Consider the following 17,500-nt stretch of genomic DNA (forward strand, 5'->3'; position numbering starts at 1 on the left):
AAACTTGACGTAATTAAATCCAGAAGAATTTAAAATAGGCCTATAAGAATCCTCGTTTGATTGAGAATTTATAAGCAGCATTTCAAGTAAATCAGTCCAGTAGTTCAGAACTGATGATGCGTCAAACATAATTTTCCTATAGTACTTTACACCTGTAGGCCTATACTGGTATAATCCAGTTCTTTATATAATGAAATTTTTTAATTCCGACCATATGATTTGGTGATTTTTTATGAATAAATATTATAGATGATATAGTAATATTACTATAGTAATACAGGCTTTCTTTCAATAAATCCTTTCTTTGAAACGATGAAAGTAACCGATGAGGATCATCAATCATCTCCATCATCCTCATCAACAAAATAGAAAATTCATCGATCCACCCAAACAAAAGGTACCTTTACTATAGTGTGGTCCACGTTATAATGGCAGTGGAGAAAGATAGGAGAACAACGTTACCTCTGTCTTGTCAATGCCTTCTATAGACGGTAGCTGATACAGGTTTAATGATGTAATATTAACTGTCATTCTAGTTTAAAATAATCAATTATGTTTTATTAGGCAAGAAATTATATTTTTCAATAATTTCATAATTAAGATGAAATATTTTGTTAATTAATTGTTAATTCTACATTGTTAAAGGATGATCTGGCAACAGAGCAAAGCGAGGAAGAGATAGCGCTATCTGCTTTGTTGAATGATAGACAAGGATAGCAATACAATTGCTGAACAAACACTGCCATTGTAACGTGGACCTCACTTTAAGACCACTTACTGCAGCATTGTTTAAATGGGAAGCATAGACGATACCTCTATAAGGGAGCTGACATTTTGAAGTGAATTCACTATACACCTCAAACTCATGAATGTTTGTTGTCACGCTAGAATCTAATAAATCGCAGGGTTCTATATAGAGTGGAATTCACATAAAACTGCCAGTTCTACTCATGAATAACATTGAGGCCTCCTATATAAACAATGCTGACAGAAGTGGAATGTCACACAACAAATGAATGCCGTCTCCTTGGCTACGTATTTTACGTCAGATTGGCGACTATGTGTTATTTCAAAAAATATTTTGAATTGTGCACATTTTTTGGAATATCTCAATACGTTTTGAAGATATGAACTTGATATCGGTTGTATTGGATTCTAAATCGAATTTTACATAAGATCTGGCCCCTGGTTCATAAAAGCTTAGAAGCCCGGTAGTACAGGAACAGCTGATTTTATCGGCTATATTGAGCATGTAATTGGAATGGTGACTCTCCTGTATTACGTGACTTATAAGTTTTATGAAACAGGGCCCTCACCATTTTATAAAATATTGGGTCCACCAAATAGTTATTAGGCAATGCATAACTATTGCAGATACAACCTTTAAACTGGTTGCATTGAACTCCAAATCAAATTTTACATAAGATCTGACCATTTTATAAAATATTGGGACCACCAAAGCATTATTTAGCCAATGGTAGTTGAGATATTACAGTAATTTCTGGGACAATCAATGAGGTGTACTGAATTGTGCACATTTTTTGGAATATCTCAATAACCATTGTAGGTACGAGCTTTGAGCCGGTTGCATTGGATTTGAAATCAAATTTTACATAAGATCTGACCATTTTATAAAATATTGGGACCACCAAAGCATTATTTAGTCAATGGTAGTTGAATATTACAGTATCTCTGGGTCAATCAATGAGGTGTACTGAATTGTGCATATTTTTAGAATATCTCAATAACCATTGAATCTATGAACTTGAAACCGATTGCATTGGACTCCAAATCAAATTTTACAAAGCTCAAAAAAGCGCCCCATAACAATTAATTAGACCTAATGCATTTTTTGGAAACTTTCTCTCCAAATTTTGTGAACCTTCCTCTTCATCTAAACTTTTATAGTGAGTTCCACGTTATAATGTAGTGAGAAAGATTAAGAAAACAGCGTTGCCGATTCTCTGCCTGCTACTGCCTTCTATAGAGGATAGCTGATACCGGTATATCTGATGTAATTTCAACTCTGTTGTAGTTCTGACACTGTGCTACTTGTAAATATTCGAAAAAACACTTACTTTCTTGGAGTATTGAGGAATGCATTTCACTCCTGAAAAGGAGCTTCATCAGGAAGCTTCTCTCAGGAGTGAAATGCATTCCTCAATACTCCAAGAAAAGTAAGTGTTTTTCAAATATTTACAAAAAACACAGTTTCAGAGCTACAACAGAGTTATTATATAGTGTTTCGTCATGGAAAGCAACATTAATTTCAACTGTTCATTCTCGTAAAAATGATAAATTATCTTTTATTCGACAAGAAAATATATTTTTCAATGCTCTAATGATAAATTTTCATAATCAAGACTGAATATTTTCTTAATCAATCATATTTCTAAATTGTTGAAAAATGATCTTTCAACATTGCAGATCTAGAAAGGATCTGCTTTGTCGAATGATAGACAAGGATAGCAACACCACTGTTAATCAAATACTTCCATTATAACGAGGATCTCACTATAGTTAAACTGAGAAATACAGTATTTATTATCTCAGCCTTTCTTGTTGAAATGTTTCCCAATCTTCCAAAACATTTCCATATACCCTTCACCCAGTAACTCCTCCCCAACAATTCCAATAATAAGATAGAGAGCGACAATAATTAACGAATAGTTCATTTATCTCACAAAGTTTCACTAGTTGTGATTGGCTGCCGCATTTTTTAAGGCAATTAACCCACTTTTAAAGCTGAGGAAACCTAGTTCCGATATAGGGAGTGGTGATAGACCTATAGGGTACGGCAGTGAGGTCCACGTTATAATGGCAGTATTTGATTGAATGAAAAAGACTAAGAAATTGAGCTTATCAGAGATAGACAATGGTGTAATAACCGAAACCGGTCTTTCTAAGTATCAATAAATCTGTGGTTTTTGACAATTTCTTAGTCTTTTTCATTCAATATGAATAATTACCACAATTTCAACTTCTCAACTACACAAAAAGTGGCAGTATTTGATTTGCAATGGTATTGCTATCCTTGTCTATCATTCAACAAAGCGGATAGCGCTATCTCTTTCTCACTTTGCTCTGTTGCTAGATCGTTTTTTAACAATGTAGAATTTATAATTGATTACAAAATATTTCATCTTAATCTATGAAAATTCATTATGGAATTATTGAAAAATATAATTTCTTGCTTAATAAAATATAGGAGCAGGTGTCTCAGTTCACATATCTGGGTGTGAAATTAGTTATAAAGATGAATTGGATGTAGAGAAGAAGGTAGGATGATTCCAAATGATTTGTGGAAGTATCAGTAGGACATTGGGAAAGAAAGCTACCACAAGCACGATAATGAAATTTTATAAGACAATGGCAGCTCCACTACTACTCTATGGTAGTGAATCGTGGGTAACATCAAAGCCACTTGAGAGTAAAGTGCAGGCAGCTGAAATGAGATTTCTTCGCAGAACTAAGGGCTGTGACAGAAGAGATCACATCAGGAATGAGGATATACGGAAAGAGCTGAATATCTTCTGCCTGAATGAGTTGCATCTTATCGTCAGCAATGGAAAGAGCATGTGGAACGAATGTCAGCTGATAGGCTTCCTCAAAGAATTTTCAAGTATAAACGGTAGGCAAAGAGACATGGGCAGGCCACGAAAAAGATGGCAATGATCATTATATATTATAAAATGAAAACAGTAGATTGTAGTGATGGTTATGATGATATTACATTAGATTATATGGTGTTATTGATTTATAGATTTTATTTATTATTATTTTTTTCATTCTAATTACAAGCTGAATGTGAGTCGGAAAAGGCAATAGCCTAATCCCTGATTGAAAGAAGAAGAATAAGATTACATATAGGTGATTGATTATTTTTAAACGAGAATAACAGTTAATATTACATCAATAAACCTATATCTGATACCGTCTATAGAAGGCATTGACAAGACAGAGGATCGGCAACGTTGTTCTCCTATCTTTCTTCACTGCCATTATAACGTGGACCTCACTATAAAGGCTATAATAGACTAGATGATGCAAGTCAGTAGTTAGAACGTTACAACTCTCATAATAAAATTATCAGTGGTTTAGTAGGTCAAGTCTTGAGTTATTCCTGTTATATTGAATGAATATTAGTTTATCTGGTTCAATTTCTTTGTAAGCTGTAGGAACAGACATACATTGATTGATAATTCAAATTTCCTGGCGCCTTGTGGATGTTCTATTAAAATCTGTTATCATAGTCTACTAATAAACAGGTATACGCACTCAAACTTCCATTCTACAGGGAGGTGCTCTGATTCTATATTAATCAGCAGAAGAACGAAGAGGTCAGGGGAAGAAGAAGAAGAAGAAGAAGAAGAAGAAGAGAAGAAGAAGAAGAAGAAGAAGAAGAAGAAGAAGAAGAAGAAGAAGAAGAAGAAGAAAAAGAAAAAGAAGGAAAGGTGAGAGAATGGAGGAGAAAACATCTGTCAAAAACGTTCTTCAAAGCCCCGTAACTCTGTTAATTATTTAAATATCGAATTCAATGATAACTATATTATTGGAAAAATCGTTTTATAAATAACAATATTGTCCTCATAAAAATTTCGCCAGGATGCATCGTTCAAAAGTTATAGACGAAAAACCGAGGAGACTGCAGTTCTTCCAGCTGGGGGAATCTCAACTAGGGTAGGTAATGGAAATCTCAGGCCAAGCCTCTGTGAATAGAACCAGAAAATGTGACATGGAAAATGAGATTGATGAGAATAGGGAAAGCGCACACTGCCTGATCACGCCTGATGGCAGTTTTGGAACTGAAATATCTTTATTTTTATATTTAAATCTTTATCTTTTGTCCTTTTTGAAAATGTCAAGATTACAATTTTAGTAATTGAGAAAACTACACGCTTGCGGCATTTAGCGTCGATAACTGTAACTAGAATACTACCAAAATTGACGTGCACTTATATTTCTCAAGATTCCATATTTATCTTTTGTCCTTTTTGAAAATGTCAAAAGACATAATTTGTATAAAATACTACGTTCTATCAGAATCATTGATTAATTTCTCTATTCCTCAATCGATAAATGTATAATTTGATTGAGTTTACTCGAAAAATGTAAGCCACAATAGAAAGTAACCTTCAATTTATAATTATTGTGATTGAACCTCCTGCAGTATGTGCTTTTATCCTATGTAGTCTTATAGTAAATTTTATCTCTCAGAAATTTCATTCTTTAAAATGTTTTCATACGATGAGAAATAAGGCCTCAATTTTGAAGAAAGTAAGAAGATGTCTGTTTTCTGTCAAATTCATTTTTGCCGCTACATCCAACAATGGAGTAGTTAGTTCCGGCTTCTTCCGACAGGTAGCAGGAGCTTACACTTTTCTTTTAATCAACGCCATCTTGATTGTCGATTTGTATCACAAAGAAATATAAAGGCATATTTTAAAGGGAATATTGATAAAACAGTTATAAAACAATATTTTTAGTGGAAGAACTCATGAGATTTGACAAAAAAAACTATTGAAATTGTTCGATGAGCAATAACCAAAAAAATTTATTCTCGCATGACCTCCAAGTTCCCGCGCGTTTATAGCTTTTGAGGTTATGTTCAAAGAGCAAAAAACTGCAACAAAGCAACAAGCTACTGGAGAACAAGTGGTTTTGTTTCTAAGTTGATTTCCTCTATTTTATTGCTATAGTTGTATAAATTTTTGTTCAATCACTTCTCAACTGTTATTGTTTTTTACCATTGTTATCGTTTACAATTGAAGCCTTAGTTTTCTTAAATTTTGCACCACAGAACAATATAAGCTCTCAACATGTCTGTAAGTAGAACTCAATTTTTCTCGATTAGGTATTTGAATCAATATTCAATTATTGCTCATTCAAATTTTCAGACTGTATTTCTTACAACTGACCAATCAATCACTACAATACGGTAATATCTTTTGATAATGATGGTTGTGTCCTTCATTTTACTAGGTTGAAACCTAAGGTACTACTGCACCTGAATTCACTTTTAAATACCCCATTTTATTAAAAAGTTACTGTTTTGCAATTAAAAACAAGCAGACTAAACACACTTAAAAACTGATTTCTCTCTGTCAAAAACTGTTGAAGACCCTAACTTAGATCTCTTGTCTCAAGAAAACTCTCCTCCTAGACTTGAGACTTCTCGTGCAGTTGGTTAGTATCTATAGTGAGGTGAAGGTTATAATGAGAGTATTTGATCAACATTGATGTTGCTATCCTCCTCTATCATTCAACAAAGCAGATAGCGCTATCCTTTCCTAGCTCCGCAACATTGCCAGATCATTTTTTTTACAATGTTCAAATTAATTGACAAAATATTCAATATAAATCATGAAAATTTATCATCAAGTCATTGAGAAATATGTTTTCTGACGAATAATTATAATTGATTATTTTAAACAAGAAATGACAGTTAATACATCCGATATACTGGTATCAGCTATCCTCTATATAGGAGGCAGTGGCAAGGTAGATAATCGGCAACGCTGTTTTCCTATCCTTCTCCACTGCCATCATAACGTGTTCCTGACTATAGTCCTATTATATGCCGTCTCTGGGAAGCTTCCCTTCTAGACTTCCCCCTGCAGTTGATTATTATCTGGGAAGTGTTCAATAGAGTATTTCAGTCATATTCTACAGGTTCTTATAATGATTGAATATGATAATTAGTGTAAATATGAATAAAAATTCTGAGACCCGGTTGCACAAAAGCCGGTTAAATCTTAACCGTGATTAACTTCACGAGAACCAATCAGAGAATGCGTTTTTGATAAAACGGCTTCTCTGATTGGTTCTCGCGGAATTAATCACGGTTAAAATTTAACCGGCTTTTGTGCAACCGGGCCTGAAAGTAATATAGTGTGTATAAAAAAGAATGACCCGATTCTAAATAGCTATATGTATTAGAAAGAAGGGCTTAACACTAACAAATTGCATTCTAAAATACTCACGAAATATTGGAGTTACAAAAATGCATCATAAATGTTAAATATGTCCTCCATTGGCTGCACGGACGACATCTAGTCTGTAGCTTAATTCTTCCCAAACTGAGTGCCGGTTGCACAACAGCCGGTTAAATTTTAACCGTGATTAATTTCACGAGAACCAATCAGAGAAGGCCTTTTTGATAAGACGGCTTCTCTGATTGGTTCTCGTAGAATTAATCACGGTTAAAATTTAACCAGCTGTTGTGCAACCGGCACTGAGCGTAAGGTGTCTTCTGTCACTGAAGTTACAGCCGCTAATATTCGGGTTTTCATGTCACGAGGTAAGGGAGGAACGTAAACATGTTGTTTCACATATCCTCACAGGAAAAAATCGCATGATGTTATGCCAGGAGACCTAGAAGCCAAGAGTGTAAATCAATCAATCAATCAAATTATTTATTGTCACACAACATTAAAATGTTACAACAACGTCATTAATAACACAGAAAACATCAATTTAAAAAATCTATTACAAAGAAATCTTCAACTTTATATAAACATTCATTGACCAGTACTTTTTTCAAATATTTACAGTAGGCCTAACTATTAGAGCTCATTCTTTAGATATTTTCAGGCAAAGCGTTATAAAGTTTTATTGACATGTATTGCCAGTTTTTCTGAGAACTTGTAAATTGTCAATACTCGACTCTTATATTATTCCTATGTCTAGTGTTATGTTGGTGTATCCTAGAGTTAACACAATATTCATTTTCAGTTTTCTTCACTGAAATCAAGCATGACAATACATACAATGATGGCAGTGTTAATAGTCCGAGTTCAATAAATAATGATTTGCATGGAGTAAGAGGAGCCTTGTGGCAAATTATTCTTACTGCTTTCTTTTGACATTTAAACAAGATGTCAGTAGTTGAGCCATTGCCCCACAGCTGGATTCCATATAGAAAAGGCTATGAATATGGGCAAAGTAAACACTCATTAGAACAGACATATCTACAATATTACATAATCTACGTAAAAGGAAGATGCCCTTGTTGATTTTTTTATAAATATATGTTATATGGCATTTCCAAGTCAGGTTGGTATCAATTTTCACGCCAAGAAACTTAATTGAGTTTATGTCAAAGCTTGGTCTTGTGGTATTGTACGCCCTCTCCAACGTTGTCCGACTAGAACGACTTCCGAACAGACTAGATGTCGTCCGTGCAGCCAATGGAGGACATTTTGAAAATTTATGATGCATTTTCGTAAACTTCAATATTTTGTGAGTAGGCTATTTTAAAAAGCCATTTGTTAGTGTTGAGTCCTTCCTAATAAATATAGCTATTTAAAACCGGGTAATTCTTTTTTGTAAACACTGTAGTTCTGGGGTGTTCCTGTTGATCCTCCCTCAAATATTTCCATAAATAGCTGTGTATCTTGAATCAATAAATGATGATCTTCCCTCAAATATTTCCATAAATAGCTGTGTATCTTGAATCAATAAATGAATTGTTTGGTGTTTTTCAACTTTTATACACATTTTATCAACTAATTGCATGTATCATGAATGAATATCATTTTCCCATTTTATACATATTTTATAAACTTTTCGCAGAGTTTACCAAGCTCGCCAGCAGCGGGAGGCCGATCCGAGCGGCAGACTTCGCCCGCCCGTGAGATGGAGGAGCCTTTCGAGGACGAGAGTGACCTCCTGGGGGAGGGGGAGCCGCTTAGCATCGGGGCTCCCGATCAGGAGGAGGATGAAGGGGACGGAGAGGATTTGGTTGGTGATGGGATGGAAGCGTGAGTGGAATATTCCTGTTATTTCTTGGACTTGAAATAAAATTAAAATTAAATTATTCTAAATATCTATGTAAACTATCTGTAAAATACGGCTGGAGGTTAAGAACTACTGGCATAAGTGAAACACTTGTTCGCCACTAGGAGTAGAGACTTATCAACTTTTAACATATTTATCTTGTTAATATATCTTATCTATCTAATAATAGCTTCTATTCTATAAGTTATACGATTGTTCATCTATTTGAATAACGAATATAGAAAGAAAGATTGAAGAAAAACTGACACTACTTCTACTATTCCCAAATTTGGGCCAATTAAATGTCCAAAGTATGGTCAAGTTCACATCACAACGTCAATTTTCAAACTTCTTAGGACTGGTTTCCGAGCTCAGGATTTAGCTAAGTTCTAGACTTTAATTAAACAGCTGGAGTCAGAAAATTGGCTTTCTAAAACGGGGCGTAGTCGCAGTTTTCATTTTCTCATTTCTATAATTGGAAACGTTTTTCCTTGACGAAATGAAACATCTCTAAATAATTCAAAATAGCTGAAAATTTACACGATTTTCTCTTTATTTTATGTTGTGTTAAATTTTCTAGTTTTTCGAAATTTAATTCCAACGTGACTATGGAAATGACTATGACTACGCCTCGTTTCGGAAAGTAGTCAATTTTGTGATTCCACCTGTTCAAAGTCTAGAACATAGCCAAATCCCAAGCTCGGAAACCGCCCTTAGTTTTTCTCCCTTATTTTTAGGGCTACTGAAAGTATTAAAACATAATTTTAATTGAATAGGCCTATATAAAGTACTCTTATATTCTATCACAACACATCTAGTTTAGACTCCAAGAGTCATCTTCAAGTATAATAATATTATAATGAATTCAATGTTGAAAGAATATGGCGTTGATTTGATGATGTTGTCAATACCACTATATTCAATATCGGGGCACCGAGTCTCGCTCGTTATTTTTATTTATTGATAAACAGAACAGAATTCTCTAAAATGATCGTGTTAATATTTCACAGCTGGATATATGTCATTTTATGAATTTCGGGGATGCGATATTTTGATTTTTCACATACTCACTCGCTCACTCACTTTGTTACTATCCACAGCTGTTTCAGCCAAGGAGAGTTATCCTTTTAATGTCGTTCAGCTAGTTTTCCCAAGGATGAGACCTAGTGCAATCGCATGTTTATATCATAAACCTACTATGTTCCAAATTTCGTGAAAATCTTTAGAGCTGTTTTCGAGATTCGTTGAACATAAATAACCAGATATAAATATAAAAATACAGAGATTGCTCGCTTAATATAATAGGATATGGTGGTATTGACAACATTAACGGCTTATTCTTTCAATTATTGAGAAATATCACAACATCTCTCACCATACAATCCTCTTACAATGTCTTTCCAACAATAAATTTACTTTAAACCATCAAATAATCTTATTCACAAAAAAATTGCATAGTTGCCTGTGAAGTTGGTATACAGGCGAAAGTTTTACGTGACAACGACTTTGAGTGGTAAAATAATTTTAATGTGAGTATTCATTTCTATAGTAGGAAGAAGGATGAAATAATAGTAACAATTTAAAACATTTATTATACAAAGAATTATATTTAAAACATTAATTTATACAAAGAATCTCGCACTGAATTTCATATTAACAAATTTTATTTTTACCTTCACACATCCTCAACAAAATCAGTCTGTCTCTCTCGCTCTTAGGTGGCTAACTGTGCTCGATTCAATTTTCTACATAGCAAGTCGCAGTCATTTTTCCAAGTTGAACAAATTATTATTGGCTGAGAAACGATTTATACTACTTTTGTGATTGAAAACTACCACAACATTGTGATTACTACAACATTACCTATTCACTTACCTATTATACTTACACTTATACCACAGAATTACAACTATAGGAGTTTTCTCTGCTTATACCTATTTACTTATAATTATTCACATAACCTATTCACTAAGTAGTGGCGCAGTCGCAGGAGATTGCTCCGTTTCACTCTCTCTCCAGGTGAATGTCTTCGGGCTGCTGTTGCGTTGCTCGCCACTGCTCCTATTCGTGCTCTTTCCAGACGACCGTGAACCGAAACGAACGCTCTCACTCGCTCTCATTGTGAGCGCATAACGTGGGAACATAACGCAGTTTCTTGAAGTGTCACCCGGCAAACCAATTTATAAGACGTTGTCACGTCAATAAGTAAATACAGCAGCAGAGACAAAATTACATAGTGAATATTCCCCACAGACTGGGTGTCGGGAATGAGTTCCGTGAACTTCATTATAGTAACAATAACAGTTTAAGATTTTTACAATAAACAATAAGGTGAATAAAATAAAAAAGCGTCTTTAACGGATGTGGAGAGCACTTGATGCTATATAAACTATAACATTTCATTCATTATGTGTGACTTGTTTCAGGGACTACCGCGCCATGCCCGCCCTGGATCGATACGACATGGCAGCCCTCGATGAGGACGATTACGACGAGATGTCGCAGGGCGACCGGCGGGCAGCCGAAGAGGCGCTGAATCGGCGCGACCGCGAGGAGGCGGCGCGACGCGGCGATCTCGATCTAATCTACGGTGAGCTTTTCCAAGTACTCCTCTTTCTTGTTTTAGTGTCAAGCTATAAACCTCTTTTTGCCGGTTGCACAACAGCCGGCTAAATTTTAACCGTGGTTAATTCCACGAGAACCAATCAGAGAAGCCGTCTTTTCAAAAACGCCTTCTCTGATTGGTTTTTGTGAAATTAATCACGGTTGAAATTTAACCGGCTGTTGTACAACCGAGTTGAATTATTTTTGTATAATTTATTTCCAATAAATTAAAATACAATTATAATGGTAATGTGTTCTGTTCATGACGTTGACATACTACATAGACATGGCCACAAGTGAACAAGTCAAGAACAATAAAAAACTGCCATAAAGCCTGGTTTTCACTAGTAGAGTTAGTGGTCGAGTAACTGGCATACTAACTCTACCGAGCTAACTCTACTCTACTTACTTGGTCGAGTAACTGTTTTCACTACAATTGAGAATAGTAGTTGAAGTGTGTTGTGTAACAAATTCAAATTTTATTCAATTCAATTCACAAGATTTACAAATTATGAGAAAAAAAATCATACAGCTTAACAATATTAGAGTAATAAGTTAATAATTATAAAGTACATAATAAAAGTCTAATTTATTAAACAATAACTTCAGACAAGAATATTCGAACTTGCTAAACCAGGACTAATTTGTGAATTTGGATAGAAAATTCTGCTTGCTGAGAGTACAAAACTCTACGTCTGCGAGCAGGAATGAATATCAAATCAAAATCAATATCAAATATCTGATAATTTATGAATTTATAGAGAAGTAGAAAAAGAAGAGAAATAGAAAATATCTGATAATTTATGAATTTATAGAGAAGTAGAAAAATAGAAAAATTAGCAACCAATCACTCACACATTCACACTAACCATGCTCACTTTACAATCCCAGCTCATTTTCCCAATGCATAACCACCATTATCAGAGTATTTTAACTATGAAACCAAATTGAATAAGGTCTCTAGATAGTCAGGCATAAGACCTCTAAGTCATCCAAGAACTTTTGTTTTAAAAACAAGTAGATTTTGTGTTCTCTTAATTCCAAGAGGAATATTGTTGAAAAACTTGGGGCTAAGAAATACGTAAACGATTTCTGGAAACAAGTGGTATATGATTTAGGAAGTCTTAGTAAATCAGATGTCACTCTCCTAGTTTGATGACTTGGAACATTTCCTGAACAGCGCATGATCACAGTTTCCAGACATAACATAAAACAACAGATCTAACCTTAAAATCTCAATACTTTTCAATAAATTAACTCTTGAACACTTATTAACACTTTTAATAAATAACAATACTCCTTAAACTTGATAGCCTACGGCACGACTCTACTCTACTAGCTCGTGACTGTTTCCATTAGCATAGTAGTGGTAGAGTAGAGTGAGAAGCGGTGGTGGGGGAAGGCAAGTGGTAGAGTACTATCCCACGGTGCTATACCACTCTACTGAAAACCACTCTACTATACCACTCTACTCTACTAGAAACTAGTACTCTACCATGACTCTACTCTACTAGCTCGAGACTGTTTTCATAAGCACTAGCAGACTGTATGGTGCAACGCCTTAGTGAACTCTAATCATATTTTTATCCCATTAATTTAAAATTTTAAGGATATTTATTAATTTTGGCTCATCCTTTATTGCAGAGGAAAGTGATGACGATGAAGGACCTCGAAGGAAACGAAGGATGGCCGAAAAAGCTGCTACTGGAGATGTGGCTGATGAAGAGGTAATTAATAATACCATAGGGAAAAGATAGCATAAGAAGATATCCCATGGTATAGGGCGTTTATGTTCCAATTTTCATTGTTAACTCTAGCTGATAGTCCCAGAAGTTATTTTTCTTGAAGGTATGTGACGCTGGTAGTCTCTCATATTGTGCCTTTCTTACACTCTCACGCCAACAAAATAGTCAGTAATATAATAGACATAAAGTATAATTGACAGTAGTCGACAGTAATCGGTTTGCGTTAACAAAAAGTCGGCTTGAAATTTGCAACATAAACGACCTATACCATGTGATATCTTCTTATGCTATATTTTATCTATAATAATACGTAATTAGGTATTTATAATGTATCTTCATTCAACTAAGTGTCTCAATGTACCGGGTGTTTCAAAAAGAATGACCCAATTTTAAGCAATTCTATTTTTTAAGAAATGGTGCACACAAACCATTTTACATCAAATTAATCACAGAAGTATCGAGTTTATGATGATTTATTATAAGTGCCGGTTGGACAACAGCCGGTTAAATATTAACCGTGATCAATTCCACGAGAACCAATCAGAGAAGCCGTCTTTCCAAAAGCGCCTTCTGTGATTGGTTCTCGTGAAATTAATCACGGTTAAAATTTAACCGGCTGTTGTGCAACCGGTCCTTAGTGTTCTATGTGCCCTCCTTTTGAGGCTCGGACTACATCTAGACGGTAGCCAAATTTATCCCAGACTGTTCGCAAGATGTCTGTCTTCTCGGACTGTAGCTACTGCATCAGTTATCCTGGTTTTTAGCTGCTCAATTTCAAGTGCTAAGGGAGGAACATAAACACAATATTCAACGTTATTCCTCCCAATTTTACATAAAATTACAGAAGTATCGAGTTAATGATGATTTATTATAAGTGTTCTATGTGCCCTCCTTTTGAGGCTCGGACTACATCTAGACGGTAGCCAAATTTATCCCAGACTGTTCGCAAGATGTCTTCTCGGACTGTGGCTACTGCATCAGTTATCCTGGTTTTTAGCTACTAAATTTCAAGTGCTAAGGAGGAACATAAACACATATTTAACGTTATTCCTCCCTTAGCACTTGAAATTGAGCAGCTAAAAACCAGGATAACTGATGCAGTAGCTACAGTCCGAGAAGACAGACATCTTGCGAACAGTCTGGGTTGAATTTGTCTACCGTCTAGATTTTTTTTCATAACTTTCACAATTTACTGTATTTTAAGAATAAAATATCTGTATTATACTTGTAATAAAATTAACCACACCTAACGCAGGCCCAGCGTAATGAGGAGTGCACTCAACTTTTTTTGTAATTGTAAAATTGTACAATGAAGTAAATAAAGTGATTTGAATTTTCATTTTTTGTCACGTGATACAACAATAAATTCATATTACTAATACAATCAATTAACGGTCAGTTTCCGAGCTCGGGATTTAGCCAAGTTCTTGACTTTAAACAGCTGGAGTCAGAAAATTGGCTTCCCGTAGTCTCAGTTTTTATGTCAATCTTTATTTTCTTACTACCTGGCCCGGCGAACTTCGTACCGCCAAATAGTTTAATGTATCTCATGACAAACTTTAGCTGGATGCACACCTGAGGAGGCGCGATGCAGCATTTTATTTATATAGATAATTTTCCAACTGCAAAATAACTAATTCACTGAAAATCAATCAATTCTCAACACCGAAGACAGCATAATTATTCTAAATAAGCAATGTCTTTAGAGCATGTAAGTCTTTAACCTGAGGCCGCACTGCAGGATGGTTACACACAGAACAGTCATTTTGTTTTTAGTCGGGGCGTTTAGAATAAAAACATGGGCGGTTATGGAGCAGCACACACTCTTGTCTACTATCTACCGACGGCTGTTGTATGACGCAATGATTATAACAGCTGATTTTTATTTCTGTGTGGCCAGCACACATACTATCTTCTCCCATAAGGATTACATGTCAACTTTGAAGGACCGTAGGAAAGAGTCCTGAAGTCGGATTATAAATTTGATAGGCCATAAACCTGGTCCTGAATATAACGAACACAACAAAAAAACAATTATCAAATTCGGTGCATACATAAAAAATCTGGTGTGGTACACTCACACAACTTCCCTTGCTCATTGAACTGTAAGCCTCATTCTTAGACGAGAATAATTTACGGGAATAACATAATGACGATTGGCGGCAAAATATTTGCAACTACGATCAGACTACCGGTACTTTATATGTGTATATATAATTGTTTTCAGAGTACTTTTTCCTTCGTGTAAATTGTGAAATTCGATGATTTTTTCAAAAGTCGTCAAAACAGCTGTTCTACAGATGAAATATCTAGACTATGACTGTGTTCTTTTTATAAACTGCTCTACCTACCTACCTCATGCACTAGAAGGAGGTTACAACGTTCATTCCTCAAGGATGGGGTGGACCCCCCATTAGTTTTCCAGGGAAAAGACTCATGCCAGTTGATGGAGCTGCTCAATTTCAAGTGCTAAGGGAGGAACATAAACACAATATCCAACGTTATTCCTCCCAATTTTACATAAAATACAGAAGTATCGAGTTAATGATGATTTATTATAAGTGTTCTATGTGCCCTCCTTTTGAGGCTCAGAAGACATCTAGACGGTAGCCAAATTCAACCCAGACTGTTCGCAAGATGTCTTCTCGGACTGTGGCTACTGCATCAGTTATCCTGGTTTTTAGCTACTAAATTTCAAGTGCTAAGGGAGGAACATAAACACAATATTTAACGTTATTCCTCCCTTAGCACTTGAAATTGAGCAGCTAAAAACCAGGATAACTGATGCAGTAGCTACAGTCCGAGAAGACAGACATCTTGCGAACAGTCTGGGTTGAATTTGTCTACCGTCTAGATTTTTTTTCATAACTTTCACAATTTACTGTATTTTAAGAATAAAATATCTGTATTATACTTGTAATAAAATTAACCACACCTAACGCAGGCCCAGCGTAATGAGGAGTGCACTCAACTTTTTTTGTAATTGTAAAATTGTACAATGAAGTAAATAAAGTGATTTGAATTTCATTTTTTGTCACGTGATACAACAATAAATTCATATTACTAATACAATCAATTAACGGTCAGTTTCCGAGCTCGGGATTTAGCCAAGTTCTTGACTTTAAACAGCTGGAGTCAGAAAATTGGCTTCCCGTAGTCTCAGTTTTTATGTCAATCTTTATTTTCTTACTACCTGGCCCGGCGAACTTCGTACCGCCAAATAGTTTAATGTATCTCATGACAAACTTTAGCTGGATGCACTCCTGAGGAGGCGCGATGCAGCATTTTATTTATATAGATAATTTTCCAACTGCAAAATAACTAATTCACTGAAAATCAATCAATTCTCAACACCGAAGACAGCATAATTATTCTAAATAAGCAATGTCTTTAGAGCATGTAAGTCTTTAACCTGAGGCCGCACTGCAGGATGGTTACACACAGAACAGTCATTTTGTTTTTAGTCGGGGCGTTTAGAATAAAAACATGGGCGGTTATGGAGCAGCACACACTCTTGTCTACTATCTACCGACGGCTGTTGTATGACGCAATGATTATAACAGCTGATTTTTATTTCTGTGTGGCCAGCACACATACTATCTTCTCCCATAAGGATTACATGTCAACTTTGAAGGACCGTAGGAAAGAGTCCTGAAGTCGGATTATAAATTTGATAGGCCATAAACCTGGTCCTGAATATAACGAACACAACAAAAAAACAATTATCAAATTCGGTGCATACATAAAAAATCTGGTGTGGTACACTCACACAACTTCCCTTGCTCATTGAACTGTAAGCCTCATTCTTAGACGAGAATAATTTACGGGAATAACATAATGACGATTGGCGGCAAAATATTTGCAACTACGATCAGACTACCGGTACTTTATATGTGTATATATAATTGTTTTCAGAGTACTTTTTCCTTCGTGTAAATTGTGAAATTCGATGATTTTTTCAAAAGTCGTCAAAACAGCTGTTCTACAGATGAAATATCTAGACTATGACTGTGTTCTTTTTATAAACTGCTCTACCTACCTACCTCATGCACTAGAAGGAGGTTACAACGTTCATTCCTCAAGGATGGGGTGGACCCCCCATTAGTTTTCCAGGGAAAAGACTCATGCCAGTTGATGGAGCTGATAAATAACTATACAGGGTATGAATTTGAAAAAAATCGGTCAAGTAATTTTTGGAAAATTGTGAAAAACATGGTTTTTTAGTAATTATCTGCCATTTTTCTCAAGAATATTACTAAGCTCCTGCAATTTTCCCAAAAATGAGACTCATGTCAGTTGATAGGGCTTATCAATAGCTATCTATGGTATAAATTTGAAGAAAATCGTTGAAGCCCTTTTTCGAGAAAACCGTG

General features: G+C 35.2%; 1 protein-coding gene across 1 annotated transcript in view; it reads left to right on the top strand.

The window, feature by feature from the left end:
- The first annotated feature begins 5,601 nt into the window (after positions 1 to 5,601).
- LOC111048470 (DNA replication licensing factor Mcm2) overlaps positions 5,602 to 17,500 on the top strand; it is a 51,915-nt gene continuing 40,016 nt past the window's right edge. Inside the window, exons 1-4 of the mRNA XM_039433350.1 lie at positions 5,602 to 5,825; positions 8,575 to 8,762; positions 11,205 to 11,368; positions 13,027 to 13,109. Of these exons, the coding sequence (XP_039289284.1) occupies positions 5,820 to 5,825; positions 8,575 to 8,762; positions 11,205 to 11,368; positions 13,027 to 13,109 (441 nt within the window). The 5' untranslated portion in view covers positions 5,602 to 5,819. The remainder of the gene's footprint in view (positions 5,826 to 8,574; positions 8,763 to 11,204; positions 11,369 to 13,026; positions 13,110 to 17,500) is intronic.

The sequence above is a fragment of the Nilaparvata lugens genome, chromosome 7, assembly GCF_014356525.2.
Source record: "Nilaparvata lugens isolate BPH chromosome 7, ASM1435652v1, whole genome shotgun sequence".
NCBI lineage: Eukaryota > Metazoa > Arthropoda > Insecta > Hemiptera > Delphacidae > Nilaparvata > Nilaparvata lugens.